General features: G+C 33.9%; 1 protein-coding gene and 1 long non-coding RNA gene across 3 annotated transcripts; both read left to right on the forward strand.

The window, feature by feature from the left end:
• The first annotated feature begins 1,120 nt into the window (after positions 1-1,120).
• Positions 1,121-5,104, forward strand: LOC128557621 (uncharacterized). Its single transcript, XR_008371270.1, has 3 exons — positions 1,121-1,279; positions 4,012-4,088; positions 4,400-5,104. It is a non-coding gene; the product is annotated as an uncharacterized LOC128557621 (long non-coding RNA).
• Positions 5,105-14,164: 9,060 nt separating this feature from the next.
• On the forward strand, positions 14,165-18,309 carry LOC123549551 (streptavidin-V2-like). Of its 2 annotated transcripts, none has more exons than XM_045337728.2 (3): positions 14,165-14,265; positions 17,075-17,151; positions 17,562-18,309. In XM_045337728.2, the coding sequence occupies exons 1-3, from the start codon at positions 14,180-14,182 to the stop codon at positions 17,927-17,929; spliced, it is 531 nt and encodes a 176-aa protein (XP_045193663.2). In that variant the 5' UTR covers positions 14,165-14,179; the 3' UTR covers positions 17,930-18,309. The 2 variants fall into 2 exon arrangements, with proteins under 2 accessions (XP_045193663.2, XP_053401219.1); XM_053545244.1 differs by having other exon boundaries at positions 14,187-14,342.
• The last annotated feature ends 553 nt before the right edge of the window (positions 18,310-18,862 follow it).

The raw sequence follows: 18,862 nt of genomic DNA on the forward strand, positions 1-18,862 counted from the left end.
GAAGTTTGTTGGTATTCCACCCAGCGGCAAAATAGCAGGACAGATCAAGGAATTTAACAAATCAAAATTAATGGCTCCGCTGAAAATAATTTAATCAGAACATGACGATAGTATGCACTGCTACACTTCGTGAGTTTTGGTGAAATTCAGCCTAATTGTATACAGCACGTAGTGTAAACACTGATATGACAAATTCGGGCCAAAACTCTGCTGAAAATGTCTGAACCGGAATATGCTGATGAAATGTATTTCTAGGTTTGTCACTGATAACTCCTTTGGTTTGGTGGAATCAGTTCAATGGTGTAAAATAAGCAGCCACTATATCATAATATTTGACAGATAAAGGACAATAACTCTCACTAAACCACACTATGCCGATAATATATGTAATTAGACTTTAAACTGATAACTTCTGTAGGGTTGGTGTAAATCCACCCTATCATACAAGAAATGTGGCTAGAACATTTTAAAGTTTTGGCGAATAAAGGGCGGAAAAACATCAAAGCGGAACATGTCAACGATATACACTAGGCTTGGCAATGAATGCTTTTATGAAGTTTGGTGTAACTCCTTCTGGTTGTATTGCAGAAGTTCCACGGGCGATGTACAACCAATCAAGAGCCACAACTCTGCTGGATATTACTGAATCGAAACATAGCTATGATATGTTTATCTTGAATTGACAGCGATGATTCCTGAACGGTTTGGAAGAAATCTGCCTTATGATATAAGAGAAATGGCCAATTAATAATAAAATATGAGGTAGCAAGGGACATAATTCCATCGGAAATCGTTAAATCGAAACTGCTGACAATTTGCAAAATGGAGATTGGCACTGATCTCTCACGTAAGGTTCGGTGGAAATTCGCTTAATGATAAAGAAGAATTTGATAAATCAAGGGACATAACTCCACTAAAATACTGATGACATGCATATCTAGGTGTGTCACTGAATGATCACTCCTGTTGAATTAGGTGTAGCGAAAATTACCATTTTATCAAAATTAAACATGTTTCATTTTCATCATACTTTTGTTTTTATGGTTTAAGCGAAAGTATAGAGTAATCAATATGCCGTTGTAGCGTATTAATGTATTTATAGTGTCACATCCGTGTATGACTGAATCATTATTTGTTCACTCCTACGTAATTTACTTCTTTCGATACTTATTCCTTGAAACTTGTGGTTTCTCCGTAAACTTGTAAGTTTTTTTTAAAGTTTTGTACTGTTGAAATAGATTGTATTTCGGACAGCTTCAGGACGTTACTGTGTCGTAAAGTAAGTATCAGTTTATCTTGGTTTTAAAGTGGTTTAACTCCCTGGGGCCGAAATGCGACTATAGGCGTTATATTTTCTACCCCCGTAGCGTCGATATCCGACTATACGCGCGTTATCACAACTCCCCAGGACGGCGATTGACGAGTATAGTCGCGGCACCGAGATCATGCTGAGTGTGACATGTACTTGTTCATATTTGATAATCTTGGCAAAAGCAAAATTATTTTGCATACTGGGTATTATTTTTTATAATTAGTGCTAATTAGTTCCCTTGTTAAAATAAGTGTTTGCCGTTATGCGGCCATGTAAAGACGAAATCCACTGTGTTTCGTTCATACTGTATTTCAAAGGAGTAAAATAATGTCGTCTGCCAAAAATCTTTCTTAAAATAAAGAAAATATTCATTATCATGCAGCTTCTGACATATCAGTTCCGTCCGATGATGATTCAGACGATGAAATTCCATTATCAGGTAAATGAATGGTCGGAAAATGTTAAGTTTTAGAAGGCTGAAATATTCGTACACTTACATCGAATACGATACAAACTGAAAAACATGAACACAACAAAACATATTTTATAAAATACAAAAACAACATGACTACATAAACGTATGATTGTAAATTTAATAATCTTTCAACGGTAAATGTATATATTACAATTTAACTGTCTCATCGCGTGCCACAAAACGTTTGTGTACATGTATACATCAAAATTAAACAAAGGCATGATCGATATTCACACAATAACGGGTGTCAATTTTAAGTATGCTTTTGTACAAAGTCTTTGTTAATATTGTATTTCTATTTAATGGAATTCAATGTCTTTACATGTGAAAAAGTAAGCGAACCAGAAACGTTCAAATATTTTCAACGCAGTAGGTTTGTTAAAACAAAACTGTGAATACTTCGAAGTGAAAAAAAATTCTATTTGGATATAGGTTACGGATGAAATAGGATATAAAAGTATGTTTTGAAACTTCGAAGGTTTTGCAAGTTTATTTTAATTTATTTTAATCACCAATGATTCCCTGCATGATTTCAATTGACTGCATGCGCGTGATATTGTGATAAGATCAGAAAATGTTCTTCGACGTTAGGTGGTAATTCTTATCTCGCCGCAGCAGATGTATTACGATATCGGCCTCAGGGAGTTAAGGAAAGCTTTTTCATATTTAAATGGGTTATTATGAAACTTTTCATTTAATATTTCTTCTGGTATAAACGCTTTTTTATATGTGTAAGTAGTTTGATATAATGTTTTTTTATTTCTAATTGGTCTTGATTAATTTTCGAAAGACTGAAAATTAGAAGAGGGTTATTTTCCACTTGTCCATTATGAAAACAAACCTGAAACATGATTTTCATGGAAAAAAGTCTGATCTTTATGAAATGGTTTTATCTACATATTACTGATGCCAAGTTCCAAATATATAGGAATAAACCCGCCTGACTTTAAACTGACTATATACATGGTTTCTAACGTCTGTAAAAGTTGCGATTATCTGATAATGTTTGACTCAAAATTATATTTGATACTTAAGTGCCACCGTGCTAAATGTGTATAAAGGTACATTGCAATTAACGAGATTTCGTTCCATATATATATGAGACCGAGTTCTAGATGAAGGAACTGTGCGTAAGATGAGTTTATGTTAAAACTTAAATAGAAAAAGTTGAAAACCATAGATTACCCAACACAACGTAAAGCAAAACCAGACTCTTTCAACTGCCGGAAATGAATAATTGAGCCGTGCCTTGAGAAAACCAACATAGTGGGTTTGCGACTAGCATGGATCCAGACCAGCCTGCGCAAACGCACAGTCTGGTCAGGATCCATGCTGTTCGCTAACAGTTTTTCTAATTCAAATAGGCTTTGAAAGCGAATAGCATGGATCCTGGTCTGGATCCATGCTGGTCGCAAACCCACTATGTTGGTTTTCTCATGGCACGGCTCATATGTAAATATGGATTTGATGGAAATCATTAGTTAAGGAGGCTTTACTTTAGATAACCTAGTCATATCCTGCTCATAAAAACTTCATTTTTATAAATTGCATGTTGACTGACGAAGTAAGAAACGTGCTGGTCTGTAAAGAAAATAAAATACTGCAAAATTTTGTTTAATCAGAGGCATATATGTATGTGACCCTCTACTCAAGTTTGACCCACAAACAAACTTCAGTGATATTTTACGTGTTTACACCTACTGTTAAAATAAGTAAATATGGCTAGGAATAATTAAGTAATGAATTTAATAGAGTGCAAACGTGTATAAATATGTCATCTGTTTGAAAAATATAATTCAAGTATCACTGGATTATCTGTTAACTGAATTTGACGAGGTTCTTACGGACATACAGTTGATTTATAAATATAATGTACTGGTGAAGAATGAAATTCGCTAGAATGTGAACATGATTAAATATATTAAGGTTCATGGCTTTTGCTCTTAAGTTTAAATATGATCATATATTAGACTTACCAAAATCTGTTATCCATACAATGTGTGCCCAAGTTTCATTAAGAATATTGCAGATGCTTGAGTGTAAACGAATCATTTATGGACAGACTGACATCCAGTCAACCTCAAAACTCATCGTTTCATGCTTATGTAACTAACTCAATATATAAAGAATATCATCAATGGATCCACTTTTCAATTAATATAAGGTAACGATATATTAGAACTATTTAGTACGTACTTTGTACTCTCTCTCTGTTTTGTTTCAGAATGCTATCGACCATTGTATTTCTCGCAACAATTATTCTGCCAGTTTGTTTGGCCGATAACAATTGTTTAAAAGAGGGTTTGTATTTTCTGCTTGACTATTTTAAGCAAGCTTATCTTTAAGGTTTATAGGAATGTGCCAGATATTTTGGGAATGTTTATGATGATTCTTCTATTCAAAGTAAAAGTATGTGACCGATTACTAGAATTTACCAAAGAATAGGCCAATAATTCTTGAATTTTTATTTTGCTAATCAGTCAGAAAAACTGTTAACATAGCCGCTGCCTTGAAATTTTACAGGTATAAATATATTTTATAGATAAGCCTTAGAACTTACCATAACGTTTTTACATTCAAAATAATGTTATTCACATGCATTTTTATAACAGAGGGATGCGACTGCATTATAGCTGGACCATGGCAGAATGAGCTAGGATCTAATGTTACATTTTCGTGCAAGAATGGTCAACTTGATGGTAAATACTACTCAAAAGTTGGGGAAGCCGAGGACTATTACACTTTGTCAGGGAGGTACACAGTTTCCGGTCCAAAAAACGACACGGTGGAGCTTGGTTGGGTTGTCGCCTGGAATAATAAATTTCGCAACTCGCATTCATCAACTTCGTGGTCAGGCATATATTATCCTGTCGACAAAGTCATCCGTACACAATGGCTGCTGACTAGGTATCAAGAGCACAAAGACTATTGGATGACAACTACTGTCAATCATGACGAATTTAAACGAATAAACTAATATATGAATTGTTCTTGGCTCTGCAAATATGGAAAATGCAAATTTGAATAACATGTAAACGTATTATTTTACAAAGATTATCATGTATATATAAAGATGTATAATTAACAACAAATTGCCCAATAAATATTGTTTAAATAGTACTTGAATATTTTAGATAATGTATACAGCTCAACCCACCTAGCAGGAACACATTGATACTTTATTGATAAATGAAAAGTTCCTGTTATTGACATATAGAATACATATTTTCATTTCTGTTTGCTTTCACTTTATTTCTGTTAAACAACAACTTAAATATTCTAATAATATACATAAAATCTTTCAGCATAAAAGCTCATTTTGACTTGTTTTTCATTATTGTTCGTGTGTATTTTCTTTTATACTTACCCCTGTTTCCATTGGCAGTGCTGTACTGGTGACTGCGTTCCTTCAGCGTGGCTTCTTCTGTTTGACTTTTGTCAATGTTATAATTCCTTTGGATCAAATATCATTCTTATGAATGATAGACTGAAAAACGTATTAACAGTGAGTACAGATAATGTTTTCAATACTAGGGATCAAACCTTGCTTTCTTTCCTACGCTGGCTTATATTGTTAAATTGAAAAAGCATGTGTATCATACACAGCATCAATGACAAGATTCAACAAGTCGAAAGCGAAAGTAACAGTCAGACGCTAAAACTAATTTCAGGTTCCTAGCAAAAAATGTAGGCAAGGTGGACTTAGGAGTACATGTTATACTCGCATTGTAGCAACATGTATTGAACAACAGTACGTTACCGATGCAAACAAATTTTGCTTGTTACCACTGGCACCAAACCAGAAAGAAAATGACAATGCAAATATCACATCCACAGACAACTGGAGTCAGGTTCAATCTCCCCGCCACTTCAATATTTAAAACAAACTGGATATAGATGGACTTCATATACTGTTTAATTACAATTTCAGCACGTTTAAAAATGCATATTTTACCAATTCTCTTAACATGACACGACGGAGAATTCTGAAACTGAATTTAAGGAACAATAGTCAATTGAACTGTTTATTGTGAAATGATATGTATTCATATTGATATGCGGAGCTTTAAGTTTTAGAAACTCGCATCTTTCGTTGTAAAGGGAATTGGTGGTATTAAAAGAGCATCTTAACCATGCTGAGATTGTAACCAAAACATGGTCTATAAGCTATACCTATGTCCTCGTACTTCGGAAAATGGGTAATATGCATATTGAACAGTTTAGCAACTAGAAATGTATCTTTTATCGTGCACCATCACACTATTCGCAGATAAAATGTATACCTGCAACATGAATAGCCTGATTTATAGTTTTGACTTTCTCAAAAATGAAACTTTGATCGGACAAGCTTTTATGTGTCTAATATGTGATAAAAAGGCACTACTTCAAAACTAAGTTAACGCAATGTTTTAATTTTACAGGACACAGCGTCTTTTGAATAAATTGGAAACTGAATGCCCGTTTACTATATCAGCTGGCCAGGACAATATGAATTCATCAATGGTCCTTAAATTTTTCGACTATTGATAAAAGTGTAAGACTGTTTTTCTTTGATTTAACCTTTCTGATAGTCACAAGTATCTATATGTCAGTATAGCACACTAAATGATTAATCATTTATATTCGTAATCAAACAGTTCCAGTAAAGTTATTAAGTCGCTGACGAACCTTTTAAAACAATCAAGGTGGTGTCTATTTTTCTGCCAAAACAGAGTGTGATACCTGCCTAGTTGACTGAAACAGAAGTTTTTTCTGGAGATGATCAGCCAATCAAACCAAAGGAATGACGCTATATATTGCTACTTTTTTCGGCCATTTAGTTTAGTACTGCGGCAAAAAGTTCTTAATAGATTAATAATAATTCATAAACCCTCGTAGACAGTTTAAATTTCAACTTTAACACATATACATTCTAAATTTAATGCAAGCAAAATTATCTGTTTCCGAAAACACTCGGAAGGAATGTCAGCACTTGAAACTTTAAACAGTGGAATACAATACATTATACATGTATATAAAGTGAACAACAGCACAAGTCACATGCGATTAAGCAGGATGATAAGTAGATCCCTCGGAAGCACCGAGGTTTTGATTGAGTCTGTGCATGAGCAGTAATGGAAAATGCAACACTGCCCACGCCCCCTAGCACCGGCTTAAGCAGTATTCAATCTTCAAATCTAAATGAGTTGAAATCAATGATCCCGAAGGACCAGAAAATATAACAACACTGAGATGAAGTCGGGGCGACTTTTTACGGCCGCCACACAGCACTTAAGCCATGAACATAAAATGATCGAAGGTTATGTCAAGTAGAAATCTGGATATGGAACACTGACTTTTCGAACCTTCTTTTGTCGGGGGCAGACAACTCATATAGCGGATATTTTCAGCAAATTTCTTTTTAAATCGTCATATTTCGCTCAATTTTTAATAAAACTTTAAGATTTTTGGGAATTAAGTGTTTTGTGTTAGTATCTTTCTATTTATAGTATTAAAAGCAGGTTTACTCTCAAGTTTATTCATGCGCAACGACTTCCGTTATTTTAATAAAAATGTTCTTAGTAGTTACATCTTTTAATGAATCCTGACAAAATTGTTATATAATTTATCTTTATAGGAATGCAAAATTGAAATAATGTAAATAGATAATATATTTCAGAAAAAGACAAAAATATTCAGTGTGGTTTATAAACAGCTATCGGTCTTTCTTTTTTATCAAAATTACCGTAAAATGTTTGTAATATAATATTCATTTTTCAATACAAAACCTTTAAAACAACACTTACTACACTTTTGTGACATAAATCCGCGATCGAATATATCATTTTCCTGAAAAAAAATCAGTTAACGCAATTAAAAGGGAGATAATCGGTAAATGGAAATATAGTGTGCGTATTTGTCGCATTACCGTGAGTAATGTGTTATAATATTGGTTAGTTACAAGTATCCAGGCACTTATGTATTTAGATTAAATGGTTCGTGGTCTCAAAAAGAATAATTAAGTGGAATCATTCATGGCGATTTACCATTAAATAAATTGCACATTCTGACATAGCTGGATTTGGTTGCAAGTTAAACAAAGAAGAAAGTAGTCAATCTCTATATATTTAAGAAATAAGGATTAATATCACGGGGGCGTAGCTCGAGTGATATAATAATACGCATCAGAACGACAAACAATTAAGAGCAAATCACTAAATTAGATATATTATTTCGATTCTAACACGTTACGAAGGCCTTTAAAGTACATCCTTGACGACATCCATCAAATGCTAGTATTAGCCTATTTTCTATTCTGTGTTGATTTTTTTTTCCTGCGCGACTGACGTAATAATTGTGACGTCAGGAAAATGTATTGATATATAAAATTACACAATTATCAGCTAGGAAAATGAATTTGGTTGTGTTAGAATCTGCGATAAACAACGGTTGACGCGCGGACCGATAAGACCGCATTATAAAGTCCATTATGACGTCAAATGGTGGCATGACGTCCGGTTTATTACTACTTGGATAAATGAAGCCCAGCAATATTTTATCATAAAATTTCAATGACCATGTAAGAATAAAAATAAAGAAGGCCGTCGAGTGGTTATTCACCTGATTTGTCACGGTTCAGAGCTCAGATGCGCAGGAATTGAACCAAAATGTTTTTAATATATCTGATTAAAATGCGATATTTTTAACAACGTGATTTATATAAAGGCATGGGAGTGATATTTTAAGTTAAATGTTTCTATAACTCTAACAAAGCTGTTTTACTCTTTGTAACGGCATGATGTGTGTATCATTCTGTATATTTTTGCAAATTTACGTAATAAAAGATATACTCAAATGAATAGTACTAAGTCGCGATTTATTGATTACATTAATCAAACTGTATTTTTATCTGACATATGAATATTTTTAGATTGAAGGAAAATTGATATCAAAACATAATTTAATCACACAAAGCATGAAAAAGTCTTACAGAGTTATCATCCTAAAGGTCTATGGCCATAGTTTAAAATAAAAATCAGCTAAATATATTCGTGTTTTAAATATTTCGAACGCATCAATGTAGTACATACCAAAATGGAAACTGCTAATTAGCTATTTATATCATATAAGTACATTTTTATTTGTCTTTCTTTAACATTGTTTTCACTGATTCAGTTTTGCATTTCTTTAACTGTTTTTCAACTTACGGCATATATTTATACTAGCATGCATCTTCATGAAAGTGTCTTATGACTAATGTCCAGTGTAATCATAAAAGAATAACGTTCTGATATTTGTAGCCCCGTTTTGGAAAACCAATTAACTTCGGCAGAACTATTTATTTCATTTCATTTCATCAAATGCAATCGTTTTAGCGTACTAAGTTGTGTAAAAAAATGCTTATGTTCATCTTACATTCCCTTTCATTAAGAAATAGATTGTGGTTTAGTGGTTCACATCTGGGTATGAAACATATGGACGTGTTTAGTTTATAAAGGCGGTAGTCTTCACATGCGCTTTTAATAAAAATCATTTATTACATACCAAAATATAAATTTGTAAACCACGATGGTGATATGTACTTATAACTACTACTTGAAATATTCAGTCTAATTTTACATATTTTGGGAGTTGTACTTCTCGGGAACACTACAGCAAATGTATTAATGTGGTGTGGCAATGCATTTTTCCCATTGGTCACATCCGGTAACATACACATTTACCGCAATTGTTCCGCCTTTACGTAAAGTCGTAGTAATGGTACATAGGTTTATCGTTTATAATGCAGAAGCAATTTTAACATATACTAATGAGGTAGCCAGTCCAAATTGTAATGCACTTTGTTGACTTAGAAACATATGTTAAAGTACATTTATAAATATTTTGTCTACAGTTATACGAAAGACTAGCACAGTATATCATCTCACTGGTGAAATGCAGTTTGATGTAAATATGTTAAAGTCGCCACACTATAAGAAAACATTAAGCAATCATACATTTTTTCTCTCATTAATTTGACCCAAGTTTCATGAAAATCCTTCAAGGGGTTGAGGAGAAACAGAATAGACACAAAATTGAAGGCTCAAACATTTAACCCTAAGTTGTGACCTTGACCTTGAGCTGGCATGGCTGACTCATAAGTTCTGCACATCGTCTTGATGAGGTTCTCATTTGACTCAAGTTTGATGAAAATCCTTCAAGGGGTTTAGGAGATACAGAGGGGACACAAAATGGAAGGCTCAAACATTTGACCCTAAGTTGTGACCTTGACCTTGAGCCGGCATGGCTGACTCATGGGTTCTGCACATCGTCTTGATGAGGTAACCATTTAACCCAAGTTTCATGAAAATCCTTCAAGGGGTTTAGGAGATATAGAGCGGATACGAAATGGACGGCTAAAACCTTTGACCTTGAGTTGTGACCTTGACCTTGAGCCGACAAGGCTTACTCATGAGTTCTGCACATCGTCTTGATAAGGTGACCATTTGACCCAAGTTTCATGAAAATCCTTCAAGGAGTTAAGGAGATATGGAGCGGACACAAAAGTGTTACGGACAGGCGGACGGAAGGACGGACGGAGATCATTCCTATAACCCCCACCACTCGTGGCGGGGGATTAAAAATGGAGTTCTAAACAAATGTTTTAAATGACTACAATAAACAATAAAATATGAGCTAGATACTTAAATAAATATATAAAGTTTTTCTACTGAGCCGCTTCTAAATGGGTTGAGGCATTGATGTGAATAAAATTATTTGATATTGCATGTTTCAATTAGCTGTAATTTTGACATTTTACTAACAATATACTTTTCTAAATGAGTAAACATATAAGCGTGTAGTATTTTAAAATGTGTTTGAAAAAGTCTTAGTATTACGCTAGAAGATTTGGTAAGTGCATGTTGTCATACAGTTTACAGCTGTATGCAACATCGCGGTACAAATAAAATCTCTCTGACATATCTCTACAAATATTCTTTAAGGGAATATTTCTTCTTTCAGTTTTATATACGTTCCTTGCTTTTTAACAATTAGAAAGGGTCTGCTTTTCTTAGTATTTTATATGCCATCTCTTAGCCTAGCTCTGTTGCGAAATAGTCATGAAATTAACCACTCTACACTGTTCTTCATTATGTTATATTAAGTAATATATCGCTGCAGAAGTATAGAAAAGTGTTTAATTCTAATTAAGATCTACGTATGAATTGATTATTACATAAATACGAGGTTTAGTTCGTATCCACAAGAAAGAAATATACAACATTTAGAATGAGCAAAACATGAAGCATCTCTCCCGTATGTGTGGACAAGATTAAAAAGACCCGAAAAGGCATTTATAGTCGGAAGAATTCTAAAGCGATATAATCTAATTATGATCACATGCTTCCTCTTTTGTATAAAACTATTTTATAAAATTTTGTCTTTGTTTGAAAACAGGATGTAAAGTTTACGAAATGTGATATGTCGTTTTAGATAATTTATCCCTGTTCATACAAATTATTCCAAAAGTAACCTTTCTTTGATATTTCTTAAAATAATGTAACTTTGAGATGCTCTACATAGCCTAATTGTTTTTTCACCAGATTATTATTAGAAATTTCGAAAAGGGCGATAAAATTTTATACGTTTCTGAACATGATCAAAATATTTTTACGAATTCAATAGTCCTAATCATGACGTCATAAAACAGTTTGCCCAGGCTTTCATGGTTGACTGATTCGAGTGTTCCATATCAAGAATTTATCTTCTGGTATTAATTCTTTATTATCTTAAGTCTCTACTAAAATGTGCAAGGTTCGGCCATATTTTAGGATTTATAAGCCGGGCTAACAGTAGTGCACCGCTTTAGACTCACAAGCACAAAAACGCACCCCTATAAGCAGGAAAAAAGAATCGTGTACGGCCTTAGGATTCCAGCAGCCAAAATAAAGGGGAGCGACGAAAACTAACTCAAAATAAAGGGGGAGTTGGGATGCAAAAAAGAGCACACATGCAAGGGGAAAGGGCGTGGGGGGGGGGGGGGGGATAGGGGGAGTTAGGTGGAGGAGAAAACGCTTACAACAAAGAAGACAACATACGCTACAGACAATACAAGACAGACAGAAAACCAGCTGAAAATAGGGGCACCGCCTTGGAACAGTCAGTAACCTATATAAAGGAAACTAGGGGTTTAAACGCGTTTAGGACATGCCAACCTCGCACTTACACGCACTTAATTCATCAAAACAACTGATGATACAGTTAGTCTTCAGTGTTACGGTTAGAATTCAGTGTTACAGTTTGTTTTCAGTGCTACATCAAGTCTTCTCAGTGCATTACTAGCACGCGTGCTTCAAGTTCACATAAGTATGGACTCGTAACTAAAATATATATGCATTTGTAGTTAAAATCATCCCTATCTTAAAAAATATCTTAATATATATTATCTTCAGGATAGACGTATTTATTTATATTTCGCGCTATTCTTATACACTTATTGTCAAGTGCAATGTTGAATATAAGACATTCAAATCACTTAAAATTTCTGTTCCATCTTTGTTATCTGCCTGCTGTAATATTTCACCCTATATATTTTGAATTATTTTATGCACTATTCCAACCCGTTCCTATTGCGCAAAGTTGTTTATCTTTTGTTTAAATTGATGTAGTCTTTCTCATTGTACCGATTGTTCTCGTATCCAGTAACCATGGTAACATGCAAAATAAATAATATAGTTGTTAGATCTCAACCCACTATCAAAGAAGTTTTCCGTCTTTTTGGAACGTGGATTTCCTATAAATAATTTTGATTCTAATATGCTTGTCTACTATACTTAATCTACTGTTTTAGATTAAGGGCATATTAGAATCGAAATAAATAGCAAAACCGTGTTATAACACTTTTATACACTCGGGCGGTAATACGGTATACAAATAATTTCACTCGGGCTGCGCCCTCATGAAATTATTACGCACGACGTACAACCGCCCATCGTGCATAAATAGTGTTTAAACACTCTTTTCCTATAAATTATTTCTTAAATAACATTGCGATTTAATTTTGTGTTGCTTCATGACAAGTATCTTATTCATAGGTTACATCCACCGTATCAAGGTCAAAGTATTTCATTTTGAAATTAACGGGTAATACTGCTTTTTGGACACTTGGATCAAGATAGATTTAAAAAATAGAAAAACGCATGTATCCCACCATTTACTATGCAGAAATTTCAATGCCACAAATTAATGGCCTGGGAACCATAGCATTTCAGCGGCATACACAGCTTGTCTTGGTAGTTGTAACTCATGTGAAGTTTGTTGGTATTCCACCCAGCGGCAAAATAGCAGGACAGATCAAGGAATTTAACAAATCAAAATTAATGGCTCCGCTGAAAATAATTTAATCAGAACATGACGATATTATGCACTGCTACACTTCGTGAGTTTTGGTGAAATTCAGCCTAATTGTATACAGCACGAAGTGTAAACACTGATATGACACATCCGTGCCAAAACTCTGCTGAAAATGTCTGAACCAGAATATGCTGATGAAATGTATTTCTAGGTTTGTCACTGATAACTCCTTTGGTTTGGTGGAATCAGTTCAATAGTGTAAAATAAGCAGCCACTATATCATAATATTTGACAGATAAAGGACAATAACTCTCACTAAACCACACTATGCCGATGATATATGTAATTAGACTTTAAACTGATAACTTCTGTAGGGTTGGTGTAAATCCACCCTATCATACAAGAAATGTGGCTAGAACATTTTGAAGTTTTGGCGAATAAAGGGCCATAACACTGCAGAAAAACATCAAAGCGGAACATGCCAACGATATACACTAGGCTTGGCAATGAATGCTTTTATGAAGTTTGGTGTAACTCCTTCTGGTTGTATTGCAGAAGTTCCACGGGCGATGTACAACCAATCAAGAGCCACAACTCTGCTGGATATTACTGAATCGAAACATAGATATGATATGTTTATCTTGACTTGACAGCGATGACTCCTGACCGGTTTGGAAGAAATCTGATGATATAAGAGAAATGGCCAATTAATAATAAAATATGAGGTAGCAAAGGACATAATTCCATCGGAAATCGTTAAATCGAAACTGCTGACAATTTGCAAAATGGAGATTGGCACTGATCTCTCACGTAAGATTCGGTGGAAATTCGCTTAATGATTAAAAATAATTTGATAAATCAAGGGACATAACTCTACTAAAATACTTATGACATGCATATCTAGGTGTGTCACTGAATGATCACTCCTGTTGAATTAGGTGTAGCGAAAATTACCATTTTATCAAAATTAAACATGTTTCATTTTCATCATACTTTTGTTTTTATGGTTTAAGCGAAAGTATAGAGTAATCAATATGCCGTTGTAGCGTATTAATGTATTTATAGTGTCACATCCGTGTATGACTGAATCATTATTTGTTAGCTCCTACGTAATTTACTACTTTCGATACTTATTCCTTGAAATTTGTGGTTTCTCCGTAAACTTGTAAGATTTTTTTAAAGTTTTGTACTGTTGAAATAGATTGTTTTCCGGACAGTTTCAGGACGTTACTGTGTCGTAAAGTAAGTATCAGTTTATCTTGGTTTTAAAGTGGTTTAACTCCCTGGTGCCGAAATGCGACTATAGGCGTTATATTTTCTACCCCCGTAGCGTCGATATCCGACTATACGCGCGTTATCACAACTCCCTAGGACGGCGATTGACGAGTATAGTCGCGGCACCGAGATCATGCTGAGTGTGACATGTACTTGTTCATTTTTGATAATCTTGGCAAAAGCAAAATTATTTTGCATACTGGGTATTATTTTTTTATAATTAGTGCTAATTAGTTCCCTTGTTAAAATAAGTGTTTGCCATTATGCGGCCATGTAAAGACGAAATCCACTGTGTTTCGTTCATACTGTATTTCAAAGGAGTAAAATAATGTCGTCTGCTAAAAATCTTTCTTAAAATAAAGAAAATATTCATTATCATGCAGCTTCTGACATATCAGTTCCGTCCGATGATGATTCAGACGATGCAATTCCATTATCAGGTAAATGAATGGTCGGAAAATGTTAAGTTTTAGAAGGCTGAAATATTCGTACACTTACATCGAATACGATACAAACTGAAAAACATGAACACAACAAAACATATTTTATAAAATACAAAAGCAACGTGACTACATAAACATATGATTGTAAATTTAATAATCTTTCAACGGTAAATGTATATATTACAATTTAACTGTCTCATCGCGTGCCACAAAACGTTTGTGTACATGTATACATCAAAATTAAACAAAGGCATGATCGATATTCACACAAAAACGGGTGTCAATTATAAGAATGCTTTTGTACAAAGTCTTTGTTAATATTGTATTTCTATTTAATGGAATTCAATGTCTTTACATGTGAAAAAGTAAGCGAACCAGAAACGTTCAAATATTTTCAACGCAGTAGGTTTGTTAAAATTGTGAATACTTCAAAGTGAAACAAAATTTCTATTTGGATATAGGTTACGGATGAAATAGGATATAAAAGTATGTTTTGAAACTTCGAAGGTTTTGCAAGTTTATTTTAAATTCTTTTAATCACCAATGATTCCCTGCATGATTTCAATTGACTGCATGCGCGTGATATTGTGATAAGATCAGAAAATGTTCTTCGACGTTAGGTGGTAATTCTTATCTCGCCGCAGCAGATGTATTACGATATCGGCCTCAGGGAGTTAAGGAAAGCTTTTTCATATTTAAATGGGTTATTATGAAACTTTTCATTTAATATTTCTTCTGGTATAAACGCTTTTTTATATGTGTAAGTAGTTTAATATAATGTTTTTTTTATTTCTAATTGGTATTGGTTAATTTTCGAAAGACTGAAAATTAGAAGAGGGTTATTTTCCACTTTTCCATTATGAAAACAAACCTGAAACATGATTTTCATGGAAATAAGTCTGATCTTTATAAAATGGTTTTATCTACATATTACTGATGCCAAGTTCCAAATATATACGAATAAACCCACCTGACTTTAAACTGATTTTATATACATGGTTTCTAACTTCTGTAAAAGTTGCGATTATCTGATAATGTTTGACTCAAAATTATATTTGGTACTTAAACGCCACCGTGCTAAATGTGTATAAAGGTAAATTGCAATTAACGAGATTTCGTTCCATATATATATGAGACCGAGTTCGAGATGAAGGAACTGTGCGTAAGACGAGTTTATGTTAAAACTTAAATAGAAAAAGTTGAAAACCATAGATTACCCAACATAACGTAAAGTAAAACCAGACTCTTTCAACTGCCGGAAATGAATAATTGAGCCGTGCCATGAGAAAACCAACATAGTGGGTTTGCGACTAGCATGGATCCAGACCAGCCTGCGCAAACGCACAGTCTGGTCAGGATCCATGCTGTTCGCTAACAGTTTCTCTAATTCCAATAGGCTTTGAAAGCGAATAGCATGGATCCTGGTCTGGATCCATGCTGGTCGCAAACCCACTATGTTGGTTTTCTCATGGCACGGCTCATATGTAAATCTGGATTTTATGGAAATCATAAGTTAAGGAGGCTTTACTTTAGATAACCTAGTCATATCCTGCTCATAAAAACTTTATTTTTATAAATTGCATGTTGATTAACGAAGTAAGAAACGTGCTGGTCTGTAAAGAAAATAAAATACTGCAAAATTTTCTTTAATCAGAGGCATATATGTATGTGACCCTCTACTCAAGTTTGACCCACAAACAAACTTCAGTGATATTTTACGTGTTTACACCTACTGTTAAAATAAATAAATATGGCTAGATATAATTAAGTAATGAATTTAATAGAGTGCAAACGTGTATAAATATGTCATCTGTTTGAAAAATATAATTCAAGTATCACTGGATTATCTGTTAACTGAATTTGACGACGTTCTTATGGACATACAGTTGATTTATAAATATAATGTACTGGTGAAGAAAGAAATTCGCCAGAATGTGAACGCGGTTAAATATATTAAGGTTCATGGCTTTTGCTCTTAAGTTTAAATATGATCATATATTAGACTTACCAAAATCTGTTATCCATACAATGTGTGCCCAAGTTTCATTAAGAATATTGCAGATGCTTGAGTGTAAACGAATCATTTATGGACAGACTGACATCCAATCAACCTCAAAACTCATCGCTTCATGCTTATGTAACTAACTCAATATATAAAGAATACCATCAATGGATCCACTTTTCAATTAATATAAGGTAACGATATATTAGAACTATTTGGTACGTACTTTGTACTCTCTCTCTATTTTGTTTCAGAATGCGGTCGACCATTGTATTTCTCACAACATTTATTCTGCCAGTTTGTTTGGCCGATAACAATTGTTTAAAAGAGGGTTTGTATTTTCTGCTTGACTATTCTAAGCAAGCTTATCTTTAAGGTTTATAGGAATGTGCCAGATATTTTGGGAATGTTTATGATGATTCTTCTATTCAAAGTAAAAGTATGTGACCGATTACTAGAATTTACCAAAGGATAGGTTTTTAGCAATGTACCAGATATTTTGGAAATTTTGATGATGATTCTTCTATTCAAAGTAAAAGTAAGTGACCGATTACAAGAATTTACCAAAGAATAGGCCAAAAATTCTTGATTTTTTTATTTTGCTTATCAGTCAGAAAATTTATTAACATAGCCGTTGCCTTGAAACTTTTAAAGGTATAACTATATTTGATATATAAGTCTTAAAACTTAACATATTGTTTACATACAAAATGATTGTATTCACATGCATTTTTATAACAGAGGGATGCGACTGCATAATAGCGGGAACATGGCAGAATGAGCTAGGATCTAATGTTACATTTACGTGCAAGAATGGTCAACTTGATGGTAAATACAACTCAAAAGTTGGGGAAGCCGAGGACTATTACACTTTGTCAGGGAGGTACACAGTTTCCGGTCCAAAAAACGACGTGGTGGAGCTTGGTTGGGTTGTCGCCTGGAATAACAAGAAATTTGGCAACTCGCATTCATCAACTTCGTGGTCAGGCATATATTATCCTGATGACAAGGTCATCCGTACACAGTGGCTGCTAACTAGGTATCAAGAGCACAAAGACTATTGGATGACAACCATGGTCAATCATGACGAATTTAAACGAATACACTAATATATGAATTGTTCATGGCTCTGTAATGCAATCATGGAAATTGCAATTTGAATAACATGTAAACGTATTATTTTACAAAGATTATGTCTATATAAATTTAGATAGAACACGCTTAAAGATATATTATTAACAACATATTGACCATAAATATTGTTTAAATAGTACTTGAATATTTTAGATAATGTATACAGGTCAACCCGCCTAGCAGGAACACACTGATACTTAATTGGTCAATGAAAAGTTCCTGTTATTGACGTATAGAATACATATTTTCATTTCTTTTTGCTTTCACTTTATTTCTGTTAAACAACAACTTAAATATTCTAATAATATACATAAAATCTTTCAGTATAAAAGCTCATTTTGACTTCTGTTTTTCATTATTGTTCGTGTGTATAAACGTGTACGCTTTTACGTTTATACCTACCCCTGTTTCCATTGGCAGTGCTGTACGGGTGACTGCGTTCCTTCAGCGTGGCTTCTTCTGTTTGACTTTTGTCAATGTTATAATTCCTTTGGATGAAATATCATTCTTACGAATGATAGACTGAAAAACGTATTAACAGTGAGTACAGATAATGTTTTCAATACTAGCGAGCAAACCTTGCTTTCTTTCCTACGCTGGCTTATATTGTTAAGTTGAAAAAGCATGTGTATCATACACAGCATCAATGACAAGATTCAACAAGTAAAAACGAAAGTAACAGTCAGACGCTAAAACTAATTTCAGGTTCCCAGCAAAAAATGTAGGCAAGGTGGACTTAGGAGTACATGTTATACTCGCATTGTAGCAACCTGTATCGAACCACAGTATGTTACCGATGCAAATAAATTTTGCTTGTTACCACTGGCACCAAACCAGAAAGAAAATGACAATGCACACATCACATCCACAGACAACTGGAGTCAGGTTCAATCTCCCCCGCCACTTCA

Source organism: Mercenaria mercenaria, chromosome 6, assembly GCF_021730395.1.
Source record: "Mercenaria mercenaria strain notata chromosome 6, MADL_Memer_1, whole genome shotgun sequence".
In the NCBI taxonomy this organism is placed as follows: Eukaryota; Metazoa; Mollusca; class Bivalvia; order Venerida; family Veneridae; genus Mercenaria; species Mercenaria mercenaria.

Excerpts from the sequence above, each read along its gene's own strand:
- LOC123549551 (XM_045337728.2), top strand. The coding sequence starts at position 14,180 with ATGACTGAATCATTATTTGTTAGCTCCTACGTAATTTACTACTTTCGA. Across the intron at positions 14,266-17,074 it reads TGTGGTTTCTCCGTAAACTT|AATGCGGTCGACCATTGTAT; the intron begins GTAAGATTTTTT and ends ATTTTGTTTCAG. Across the intron at positions 17,152-17,561 it reads TAACAATTGTTTAAAAGAGG|AGGGATGCGACTGCATAATA; the intron begins GTTTGTATTTTC and ends TTTTTATAACAG.